Genomic DNA, 12,882 nt, shown 5'->3' on the forward strand with positions numbered 1-12,882 from the left:
AAAAATTTTAGCTTGAGTTAAACCAGTGATAGTGATGTTTAATATCACCTTAGAAAACTATTGTTAATTTGTGTTCACATTCTTTACACTATGTAAACTTATCCCTGCCTTTCAACTAATGAGATTTGCTTCTTATGAAACTGGCCAAAACCAAAAGAGGGACCGAGACAACCTTTTGCAAATTAAAAAATGAACTAATTTAGGCCATTGTTTGGGTTAAAAAAAAATCTATTTCTTCTCCATTTATCTTTGACTTACTTACTTTGCATAAGTTATCAGCATCAGTTATTTGGTTTGGCAATCAATGCACAGCTAGGAAAAGTGAAAAACCATTTTAAAGATAAATCTAGACTTTAAAAGAAATTAAGATATTTAATACAGAGGAAATCTTGTCCTGGTAGGTGTGTTTCTCTAGCTTAAAGAAATGAAAATGCAGAGCGTTTTTTTCTTATCTAAATCTTTATTAGAAGAAAAAAACAGATTTAAAACAATGAGTAACAACATATCTCAGTAAATATTAAACACTTCAGTTATCAAATCTGTTTAGACAATAGGTCCCTAATATTTCTGCACAGCAGAAGCACACTGGTTACAGAGCTCAGACTGTCATGTGCTCATGTGAGTTCGTTTTTGGCATGAAAGAATATCCAAAGTCACAGTTAACTGATAGTAGATAAACTGCTAGTAACTTACACAGTTGATTCTCAAAGCTTTCACAACTTATCACTGTGTGATTGACATTCCCTTAGGGTGATTGTTTTATGGACTCTTTCCATAACACTGAGTAACAAACTGAATTCATTTTCTTTCAAGTTAGCAGTACTAATAAAATTATTTAAAACTGAATTAGAAATTATTTTCCTATTCATATTAGCACAATAAAAAAGTATTGTAAGTAAACTGATTAGTTCATATCAAAAGTTCAAGAAGGGAAATAACATACTTAGTACACTCATGGACAATAAATCAATTGAAAATGGAACTATTCAGTACACGATATCTGTGAGCACCCTTTCTAAGGGGGTAAAGTTTCCCTTTGTGATTTCTTAAAGTTTCCCTTTCCAATCTGTGTAAAACACTGATAAATGTAGTCTTGTACCTATTTTATTTTCAAAGATCATAGAAAAGATTACATTTTAAATTCACTTTTAGTAAAAAAAGCAAACAAACCCAACAATCGTCCTTTCAGGTTTTTTTTCTTGCATGTAGTACACATTCATGAATGTCCACTAGGCGCAAGGGAAATTGTTTATGCTGCAAAATGTAGTCTATATAGTGAGACTATCAAACATAGTGAAATAACAAACGGTTTCCAACCAGTAAGCTAAGAGGAAAACAAATGCAAGGAGACTTGTTTTAATCACTAAACATTGCAGGATTTTTTTTTTTTAAACAATATTTGTAAACTTGCCCACAAAAGCTGGGTGATATTAAACAGCCAGTAAGGCACTTTGTCAGAGAGGACGAAGTAGTAAAGGCTGGATGACTGACAGTTTGTTTAATAGGAAACAGTCTATACTTAGCAGAATCTGGAGTGGAGTGCTCCTTTTACCGATTTACTGTCAAATGGGAGTGGGGAAAACTTTAAAATCTTCTCTTTCACTTCGCTTACCAATTTTCCCTGCAGAAGTCTTTTAGTTGTAATTTTAAAAATATATTAGGAGCTATTAGTTTAAATAATGTATCATGTTCAATCTAATATTTAAAACAATATTAACATATTCACTAGCATTTTCAAAACATCCAAGCCATTCTCTTTAAAAATGAATTACCAAACAGAAGATCTTAGTATAAAAAATGTTTCGTGTTATTAACAATTCCCTTGCAACTTCTGATGGCTTCACATATTACAATATAAGCTTTGGTATAAAACATGCAAATCAAAGCCAACAAGGTGGTGAATACAGGGTTCCGCACTCAGAGCGCTTATGGGAGAAGTGCAGCACAGACGCAGGAGATGAGCAAAGGTGACGCCGCTGCAGGATGGCCCGAGTTTGCACTTCTACTGCTTCTTGGTTTCTACATTTCGCCTGTTCATAATCTTCATCAGAGACTGACTCATGTAATAGGGTTTTTCGGCAGAACCATCGTTTCTTTCTAAATCTTCCACTAGGAGGAAGAATGGCACAGGGTAAATATCAAAGCACAAGTGTAAGAGAAGTAACATCGCCATCTGCTGTATACTTGCTTCACAGCAGTTCAAAATGTTATTTAAAAAAACAGCATAGTTTGGCATCAACATTACTGTAAACATAACTATGAGAAAACAATCAGCCCTTGTTATTATGTCAGTAAGATAGTATCTCATTCTGTGTACCAGGTCTGATTCTGCCAATAGCACCTGCCTCTCAGCTGCACAATTGAGAAAACAAGTTTTCTCTTCTTTTGGAGAGGAAACATAATTATACAAAAATCAAGAGATATATGAGGGATTTTTAAATTCACCTTCACTTTCCTAAAACGTATTATGTATTGAATTTGCCTTTTAACTTACTGTATTAATTCAAAATTGCTTTTGTGTTTCAAGCAACAATTCAAGCAGTCTAGTTTTCTAAAAAGATTTGTAAATTTTCAGTATATTTCAAGTCCTTGAACTGCAAAATTTGAGACATATTGCATCATTTTCTCCATTTTTTCACTGTTATTTAATTTCTTTCTAAGTGGCTTCCAAAGTTTTCTCAAAAACAACACCCATTTTTCTCTAAATACTTCAATTACACAGAGGTAATTGATGAAAAATACTTTTCTAACTAGATTAAGCACATAATATGGGTTAAAACTTTTCTGCTTAGAGCTTTCTAATTATTAAAAAATGATTAAGAAATACTGAACCAAACAACATTCCTTTTCCTATGATTTTGCACCGAAGAGTTATATTCTTATAGTCAAGTTTAGAATGTATCTCCATACTGTTCAATGAATACTTTTACTGTGGCGAGTCTTCTGGTCTAATCAGCAGTTTTAATGTTAAGCATTTAATACATGGGTCCCATCTAGTACCAAGAATCTAAAAATAGAAGTTATGACTGCTAGCAATCTCCAAATGAATCTCCTTTGTCTTTCATAATTTTCTAATTCCTAGAATAGCCAAGAATATAAGTAGAAAATAAGCAACTAATTTCCCACACATTGATTTATGTTTTATTTATTTCTCAACTTTTATGTGCATCAGAATCACTAGAGAACTTTTTAATAATTCACAAGCTGCCCCACACAAAAATGCTTACATCAGAGTCTCTTGGGGTGGGAGTACAGGTAGCAATATTTATAACAAATTCTCAGAGTGATTCTGATACGTAACAGAAAATTAAAAATCATTTTGTTTCATCATTATGAATTTTTCAACTACTCCTAAAAGGGGACTTATTCTTTATAATTTTCAGCACTTAAGATAGAGGTAACTATTTGACTAGATTTTTGTTGTGAACCTTGTATTTCTTTTTAATTTTTTATTTTAAATTGGAGTATAGCCAATTAACAATATTGTGATAGTTTTATGCACACAGACGAGGGACTCAGCTGTACATATACATGTATCCATTCTCCCACAAACTCCCCTCTCATCCAGGTATATTATTGAATAAAATAATAATAACAACTATCTAGAAATATAGATTGTCACTCTTCTCTGAATTATACTTCAAGGAGCATGAGAGTGAAGAAGGCTTTTGCCAAGATATGAAGCCAAATGATGCTTTTGATTATAATCGTAAAAGAAAGTAAGCCAAGAATAAGATGGGGGCCATATAAGGACCAATATTTTGAAACTCTCCCCTATTCATTGGCTTTTTGTTATTAAGCTGGTAGAAAGTCAGTGACCCCACATTTCAGGGTTGTTAAATAAATTACTAGTCATGTTAATTTATAATACAGTTTTACATTTCTAACTCTCTTCTTGGATACATGGATTATATCCAGATCATACTCCTTTTTGTCAAGACATAAATAATCCTTATACATAAACTTAGTGTAAAAGCCAAAAGGACACTGTTGACCCAGTACTCCTTTGGGGTACATTTTCACACTGTTCGCCATATCTTATGCTCTTGTACACAGGAGATGGATAGACAAGGTACGTGGGTGTCTGATTCATGCTTTGCTCCACCATGCAAAAGACCAAGGCATGGCTGACAGAGCCTGGTTTGTTGGTCTGGTCAGCAGAGGTGGAAGAATAACCTCGCTCCTGAACCCTTGAGGAAGAGATCTCCTAATCCACAGTATGCCCCTTGTAAAGGTACCAGCTGAGGTACCTGTGGAGGGCTAATGTTTCCTTAGGGTAAAATCTGAAGTCTTACTTATCTTTTCTCTTTTTTCACTGAAAGTTAAGCTAAAATTAAACCTTTCATAGAACAAACCCACATGATCTCTTTAATCTAGAAAACCAGGCATGCTCATAAAAGATGTAATCACTCTTCTGAAACACATCCATACCCATTTCTTATATGGTGGGCATAAAGATTAATAAAGATTGATCTCTATTTGGGTTATAGACAAAGGGTGCGAGTTATGTGGCCATCTCAGTTCTGCTCAGAATATTTTCATGGTGGCCTCTGGTTCATATCATTAAAAATGATATTCTAGAACTCAGATTCAACTTTAATTTCATAACAACAAAATGGCCTATGAAGGTTCCATGGTAATTTTTACCTAGTAATGCTCTCTGTGGAACCTGTATAACCTTAGCATCTATATGTTCATTATGGTCTTGAAACACTTACTGAAATATACTTCCCAGGGAACCATTAATATGTTTAATCACAGTTTAGGATGTTGTCCACTTGCTTGAACAGTATAAATATAACCATAGCACCACATTTACAAATTTAGTACCATATGCTGGTTAACTATAAATCAACCTGTTTATGGCTAATTGATTATACATTTATAGTGCTTTCAAAAATTTCCTGAATATCTTTTACAAATATACATTTGTAAAAAGAAAGGTCGTCAAAGTGCTGCAATGGAAAACAGCATGCCAAGTTATAAAAGTTTGGAAACACTTTCAGCTATAGACTTTAAGAAAACATGTGACATTTACAGCTTGCTCTTCAGCTGGAACCACAGTCTATAAAGTATCCTAGAGGCTACTGTCATTAACTGCCTGATACCTCAGACGGTACCAGGTTCTTGCTTTTCAGGAATAGGTACTGAAATTTCACATTACTTAAAAGCATCATTTTCCAATACAAATGACCTAATTTACAAAACTTCTACTTAAAAGTGAATGGCACTGTTTGAAGCTTTTCTACTTTTTCTGCTTCTGGGGAACTAGTTGCTTCTTGTTCAGAATTCCGTGCAGGGTAGGGGTTATGAAGTAGGGTTTTTCTGTTGATCCATCATTTCTTTCCAGATCTTCACCTGTATATGCAGCAGCCAAAGCAGGCAAAAGCAGCAAGCAGCAGCAGAATAATTATATGCATTTTTAGAATTTGGAGAGTTGAACAGGGAAAAACCAGAGAAAGCAGTGTTAGAAAGTCAAATATAAGACAAATTAGTGCAGTTAAGTAGCCAGTGCTAGTCAAAGTTAGAAGCTTCAACTTCTGCCAGGAAGCACTAAAACTTTGTAAATCCCACCCACTCCCAAAGAGGTTTATTTTGATAGTTTAAAGGTTAATAAGATCTTTAATGTCCTTTCAAAGGTGTTATCTTTAAATTCTGCAACTGTTCAGTTCATAAAGGTAAACTGCCCTATCCTCTGAGATGAAGCTGAATAAAAAGTATGGCATGATACATGTAGAGAATACTTGAGTTTCAGAGTTCAAAGTTGCTCTTAATGGTAATTCACACCCTAATGTTACAGATGAAGAAACTGAGACCCAGGGATGTGAAATGATTCTCCTAAAGTTGAAAGCTCTGGGGCAATTAGGATGAGGTGAGGACCCAGTTTCTAGACACCTACTTCAGATCTCATGCTGCTAACTAAAAGGTGCCCTGTCCTAAATCCTTGCAGTTTGCCCCAGATTACATTCAAAAGCTAATGCAATGTCTTATGACTTTTGTAATATATGTTTATATTCCTGCTTTGCTTAGGCTAATAGTAAGATGATGGGTATTCACTGAGCACACATCTGCTGGGTGGTTGGGGGAAAGGATCAGAATGATGCTGAGAAGCAAGGAGAAGTTTACATAGAATTAAATTTCTTGCAGATACATATAATTCACAACTGATAATATCTCAATAAATATATAAATGCAACTTGATTCTGTTTTTACTAGTATATTAAAATATTATATTATTTTTAGCCTTTATTTATTATGAAATAAAGGATAAGAAATATTATATAAAACCATATAGCATAATCACTTAGAATATTTTTAAGTTATTTTTTACCATACTCTCTTAGGAATGGTTGGATTATTGGTTTTTCAGATTTTTACAATGGACCTCACAGTGACTCTCCTTAGCTACAAAATGAAAAGCTAAGCAGGAAACATCATAGATGCTGAACATTTTTGTTCTTTTTTCCTTAATCATATTTCTATATCACATATTTTTATATCATTATTACTTTTGAGGAATGGGTAGGAACTACAGTATCAATCACATAATAATGATAATAATCATCTACAAGTATTGTTTTCTCCTATCTTGGGGTCAGAATTCTCATTTCTTTGTAATGTTGAAAGGATGCTACGTTACTATAAAATAGAGTATTTGCAAGTGGTTCGCATTTTTAAACATACCAGTTTTCTGGCAGTCAAGATAATAGGTATAAAGAGGTATGCAGAAAAAACAACAACAACAAAAGGTACAGTTCCACACAATCAGAATTTGGTTTGGAATATCATTTAAGGAGAATATTTTCCAAAGTTAGATGTTGCCCAAAGTAACAGCTGGAGAGGGAAGAGAAACACAGTTTAGTTTCTCTTGTTCTTTATTATCAATGACAAGAATATTGAAGAAAAAAAAAGTTCACATTCAACACATGATGTTTTGAGCAAGGCTGAAATTATACCTGATTTTTAAGAACTTGGCAATATAGATGAGTAGAATATAGTAATATTGACAAGTGCCAAACATTTCTTCATTCTCAAATTTAGAATCCACTGTCAAAATTAAAATCTATAAGACTTGCCACAGCTTCCAAAGACTGGAAACTGGTAGGTTCTAGACATTTCCTCGGATACATTTTGAGAAAACTTTTCAGTTACAAAAATGGGGAAGATCCTGGTGGGCTCTCCCAGTTAGACTCCCATAATTAGCATTTGAGATGAAAGTTTTCTGAACATTTGAAAGCTCTGTCTCTTCTGTGTCTTCAGCTACCTCATTCCCGTGTTCCTTCTTCCATCTCATACCTGAGCTGAAGTTTGTTCATGTGGTATTTTGTAGATGGCTTTTCCTGATAAACCACTGGGGTGCTAGGAAAAGATTAAACATTCCCGTTCCATTTAGAGCCAAAGGAAGAGCTTTGTGCACAAAGTTCTCCTGATTTATTTGTCCAGTTATTGAAAATTGATTTGTAAATTTTCAGAAAGGAAAAAGAGATCCAACCATTTTCTAGAAGATTTTTTCCTTCAATATAACTCCCTATGAAATATATATATGTATATATGTGTGTGTGTGTGTGTGTGTATGTGTGTGTACTTAGCCACTCAGTTGTGTCTGACGCCTTATGACACCATGGACTGTAGGCTTCTCTGTCCATGGGATTCTCCAGGCAAGAATACTAGAGTGGGTTGCCATGCCCCGCTCCAGGGGATGTTTCCAACTCAGGGATTGGACCCAGGTGTCCCGCATTGCAGGTGGTACACACACACATACACACATACATTATCTCCTATCCTGACCCCAGTATGCAGTTGGTGCTATGAGTTATACCAAAAAACCCACTAAACTGTTCAGTTTATACAGGTGGATCACTCAGTAATGCACCATAATAGAATGTTTTCTCTGCTTCTCTTAAGAGCAATGTGCCAGAGAAATAATCTCTCAAGAGGGTATTAGCTGTAGGGATAATAAGCTCTGTTCTTTCATCTGTTGACCTTACTTTATCTAGGCTGAAGATGACGACAGATCAAGCTCCTGATGGGCACTAGATTCCCCAGGGCTTTTACGATGAGGTACTAATAGAAAACATACCCATTCTGTGTATGTGAGTAGCACATGCTCCATAGAGGCACAGTGCAGAAGTCAGTGATGAAAGCCCTAATGAAATATTTTAACGATCAGCATCAGAGTTCATCTAAACATTTCCAAGACATACCTCTCTATTAATCCTATCTAACTGTCATTGTGTTACCTAGTGTGAATTGGCTCCATGTATCTTTGAAATCGTTGCCAGCTTGGCTTTATCAGAAACTATAATGGCTCTCCTCAAGAGTTCCCAAAGCCCAGCCTCAAAGCCCAGTCTTCAGGTGTTAACGAAGCATAACAGAAGCTAATCATTACTACAAATTTGAAAACATTTTCAGAAATTAAAAAATAATTTCATGCTAACACCATGCCATGATGCCTGACTCTCCTGTGCTTTGCAAATATCATCTCTCAGCTGTTAAGTTTTAAAAAGAATCTACTAGACAGTGTCTCTTTCCAAATAAACACTGTTTTGCAGTTGCAGCCAGGTCATAGCAAATCCACAGCCAGCTAAAGACATGGGTGTAAACCTTTTCATCTTTCGGTTATACACTGAAGACGGAAAACACATATACTGAAAACTTACAGAAGCAGATGAAAATTGTTTCAATACACATTGCATAGACACTGAAGAATCCATGTGCAATTATGTAAGATCCAACAATCACTGTCTGTAAATGAGTAGAGAAAAGAATGAAGATGTCGTAAATCTGTCCAAAAGAACAATAATGCAGTTTGAAATGAAATCATGATAAGGAAGCCTTGAAGAACTCTTTGATGGAAAAGATTTCAATATAGAAATGTAAAAGATTCAATGATAATGCTTTTGAGTGTATCTGAACTGAGATTTAAACAAAATGTACTAGATGGTCTGCCAGTTTTCTTTTCACTAGCCCTAATGCCTACCAAAAGCATCCCAGATCTAGGATCCTGCATACTGAGGCAGTAAAGCAGTTTTTTGTTTTGTTTCATCTTTTCATGGAATAATCCTATTCTGTTTAAAATATTCATTTATTTTTGGCTGTGCTATGTCTTCATTGCCTCATGTGGGCTTTCTCTAGTTGTGACAAGTGGGGGCTACTCTCTAGCTGTAGTGGGGCTTCTCACTGGGGTGGTTCCTCTTCTTGCAGAGTATAGGTTTTAGGTTCACGAGCTTCCATAGTTGTGGCTCACGGGCTTGGTTGCCCCATGGCATGTGGAATCTTTTCAGATCAGGGATTGAACCCGTGTCTCCTGCAATGGCAGGTAGATATTTTTTTTTTTTAACCACTGAGCCACCCAGGGAGGCCCAACAGGTAGACTCTTAACTACTGGACCACCAGGGAAGTCCAGAGCATAGGAGTTAAAAGCACACACTGCCTAGGTTTAATCACAGCTCAGGCACTCATTCAACAAGTCACTTCATCTCTCTGTGCTTCCTATGGAAGATTGTTGGTGGGGAAGCAGAGAATGTAACAATGGTGTTTATGACACATGGATTGAGTGAGTTATTAATAATATACTGTAAAAGAGCCCACAGGGTTCCTTCCAGGTCCTCTCCAGTTGCCACATCTATCTCCCAGTTGTTGGGAATGTAGGCAGGCAGCTGATGACTCAGCTGTTTTGTTCCACAGGACTTGCTTTTGCAGGGAACTGCCTCACTCAAGGTTACACCGTCATTCAGAGGGCAACCCTTGGCCAACGGCTGCCCGATGCAGTATATGGAGGCCTAGCGCCTGTGTCAGAAATTCCTATAATTATGTCTGAGGCTTCAACTGTAATCACAGCATGGATCAGCTTCTTTTTTTTGCCCAGCCCTGTCCTCCTCACTTTCTTTCCAGTGTATCTCCGGAGAGTACTTCATAATAAGCCCTCTGCTTGCAATCCTCTGTCTCAGGGGTTGTTTCCAAGGAACCCAAGCTTCACAGCAGAATGAGGCTGGGCACAAAGTAAGACTAATCATGTTAGCTATCATTATTTCTCCTATTCCTTTTTGGTTTTTTATTTTGCCATCTCTCATAAATCAGAATCAATATTGCCCAGTGGCTATGGAATGAATTGTGTCCCCTCAAAATTCCTATGTGGAAACCTAATCCCCAGTGTGATGGCATCTGGGTGTGGGGCCTTTGGGAGGCAATGAGAAAACAAGGATGGAGACCTCATGAATGGTTAGTGCCCTTATAGGAGAAGATGAGAGAGGATCTCTCTTTCTACCCTGTTAGGATACAGCAAGAAGGTATGCCTTTGCAAATTAGGAAGGAAGTTCTGACTAGGGACTGAATCTGTGGGCACCTTGATCTTGGACTTCTCAGTCTTCAAAACTGTGAGTAATAAACCCCTGTTGTTTAAGCCACCCAGTCTATGGTATTTTTACTGTAGCAGCCCAAACTTACTATCAGCTCTTACCAGCAAAGGTACCCAGTAGTAATTTAAAGATGTTGGTCCTTCTATAATCACTGGGAGTCTTTCGGTGAAAAGTAGAAAGGCCAGGACACCTGGAGCAAACAAATATAGCTTTTTGTCATAAAGAAGTTTTTCTTTTTTTTAAAAAATTTAAATTTATTTATTTTAATTGGAGGCTAATTACGTTACAATATTGTATTGGTTTTGCCATACATCAACATGAATCCACCACAGGTATACACGTGTTCCCCATCCTGAATCCCCCTCCTTCCTCCCTACCCGTACCATCCCTCTGGGTCATCCCAGTGCACCAGCCCCAAGCATCCTGTATCCTGCATTGAACCTAGACTGGCGATTCGTTTCTTATATGATATTATACATGTTTCAATGCCATTCTCCCAAATCATCCCACTCTCTCCCTCTCCCACAGAGTCAAAAAGACTGTTCTATACATCTGTGTCTTTTTTGCTGTCTCGCATACAGGGTTATCGTCTAAGTACCTGTTAAATTAAAAAAAAAAAAACTTCACTGTTGTTGTTACTATTATTGTTATTACTACTACTACTTACCTATACAGCCAGCAACTAGAATCTTTCCCAGGATTAGCACAAAGTCTGTCACTCTATCCATAACTGCAATTCTAAGAATCAGAAAAAAAGTATAATTTTGTGTTTAACTTAGATTTGTTACTAGAAATTTATGAAAGTAAATAATCCACGAATTCATTTTGATTTGTCTCTGCTGAAATATTACTTAGCATTTATTAAATGCAAGAAATGAAGGAACCCAGGCATGAAATTCTGACTTATTTATAAGGAAGTAAACAGAAAATGGCATTATAGTGCTGTCAGGTGCTTTTGGTGGTGTCAGCCTCTCTCATTCTAATTTGAGGACTATAGACACCCTGCATCCTGGGGATGGCTGCACTGGTTCTCTGATTTTGTTCACTCAGACTCTGTCAATTTTGAGAGAAAAGAAAAGTCAGAAATGTGATGATAGTGTTTGTGTGGGGAATTTCTTGAGCACAGGGTATAATAAAGATGAGTGAGTGCCAGTGGGTATAAAGGTATAGATGGATGATGGGAGCAACAATTCAAAGACATACAAAGAAACTAAAGTATGAAGGAGAAGATTTAAATCTTTTAAAATAAAAGAAGATTCATGTCTAATAAAACCACCAACATGTGAAGTATAAATGCTCAAGATTCACCAAACCATCCACTGCAATGCTCAACCTGCTTACTTACTTTAAAATATTTCTCATCAGCAGATTGAAAGCATCTCTTGCTGACTTGCAGAAGTTTTTGCCGTATATTGCCATCTGAGGAAGACAGTTGATATTATTCTGATAACTTAACAAGACTAACAGACAATCCAATGACAGGAACATTAATTAATTCTCTGTCACCCATTCAGTTACTCTCATTCATCTTTCCAACCTTAAGGCTTATGGGAGGCTGGGGAACCATGTATCCTCAATTCTGCACAACTCTTAGAGTCATTGACAATAAGGTATATTTCAGTTGCTATTTTCTCTTAATTCCATGGGAAATACACAAATTTAAACAGAGGTTCAGTTCAGTCCCTCAGTCGTGTCCAAGTCTTCGTGACTCCATGAACCCACAGCACGCCAGGCCTCCCTGTCTATCACCAACTCTCAGAGTCCACCCAAACCCATGTCCATCGAGTCGGTGATGCCATCCAACCATCTCATCCTCTGTTGTCCCCTTCTCCTCCTGTCCTCAATCCTTCCCAGGATGAGCGTCTTTTCAAATGAGTGAGCTCTTCTCATCATGTGGCCAAAGTAAACAGAGGTAGGTCTTCTCAAATCCCAGGTCACAGCTTGTCTTTGGAGCATTTGGCTATGATGTGTTGCTGAATAGGTGAAATGTTGTAGCATTCACATTAAAAATTCCTCTCAGGAAACCCTGTGCTTCCAATATACACTGGCTTTATTGATTAAGAGGCTCAATAAAATATTCTCACTGGAGTTATATAAATGACTCTTTGAATATCCATAACTATTTGAATCACACCATCAGACCCTATATCACTGTGATAATCAAGTGTTAATAAGGTTGCAGTTGCTAAATTTTAGAACAATATTTTTGGATCCCCTATTTTTTAAAAAAAAATCTCTGTAGAAGCCTCCATATTCCTATTGGAAATAAGTAACAAATTCAGTTACATTATCAGTTCCCACACATTTCAAAATAAGAATCATAAAAAGAAACAGACCCTTCCTTAAAAATGTGTAAAACCCAGAATTAGAAGAATATTTTCTTTTCATCGTGAAATCTAAACTAATTAAGCTTCCCTCCCATGGAAGTATGTCAAAGACAAATAATATTATTTTCAATCTAGCACATTTTTATATTTCTAAGGGAAATAATGAGCTTCCCAGATGGTGCAGCGGTAAAGAATCT

The 12,882-nt window shown here is 36.4% G+C and overlaps 1 protein-coding gene across 1 annotated transcript in view; it reads right to left on the minus strand.

Moving 5' to 3' along the window:
* Positions 1–440: 440 nt before the first annotated feature.
* SLC44A5 (solute carrier family 44 member 5) overlaps positions 441–12,882 on the minus strand; it is a 450,883-nt gene continuing 438,441 nt past the window's right edge. The window contains exons 19-23 of the mRNA XM_069594802.1: positions 11,704–11,777; positions 11,026–11,096; positions 10,460–10,548; positions 8,661–8,745; positions 441–2,109 (exon numbers count right to left, since the gene is read on the minus strand). Coding sequence (XP_069450903.1) covers positions 2,003–2,109; positions 8,661–8,745; positions 10,460–10,548; positions 11,026–11,096; positions 11,704–11,777 — 426 coding nt within the window. The 3' untranslated portion in view covers positions 441–2,002. The remainder of the gene's footprint in view (positions 2,110–8,660; positions 8,746–10,459; positions 10,549–11,025; positions 11,097–11,703; positions 11,778–12,882) is intronic.

The sequence above is a fragment of the Ovis canadensis genome, chromosome 1 (genome assembly GCF_042477335.2).
Source record: "Ovis canadensis isolate MfBH-ARS-UI-01 breed Bighorn chromosome 1, ARS-UI_OviCan_v2, whole genome shotgun sequence".
NCBI classification, from domain to species: Eukaryota; Metazoa; Chordata; class Mammalia; order Artiodactyla; family Bovidae; genus Ovis; species Ovis canadensis.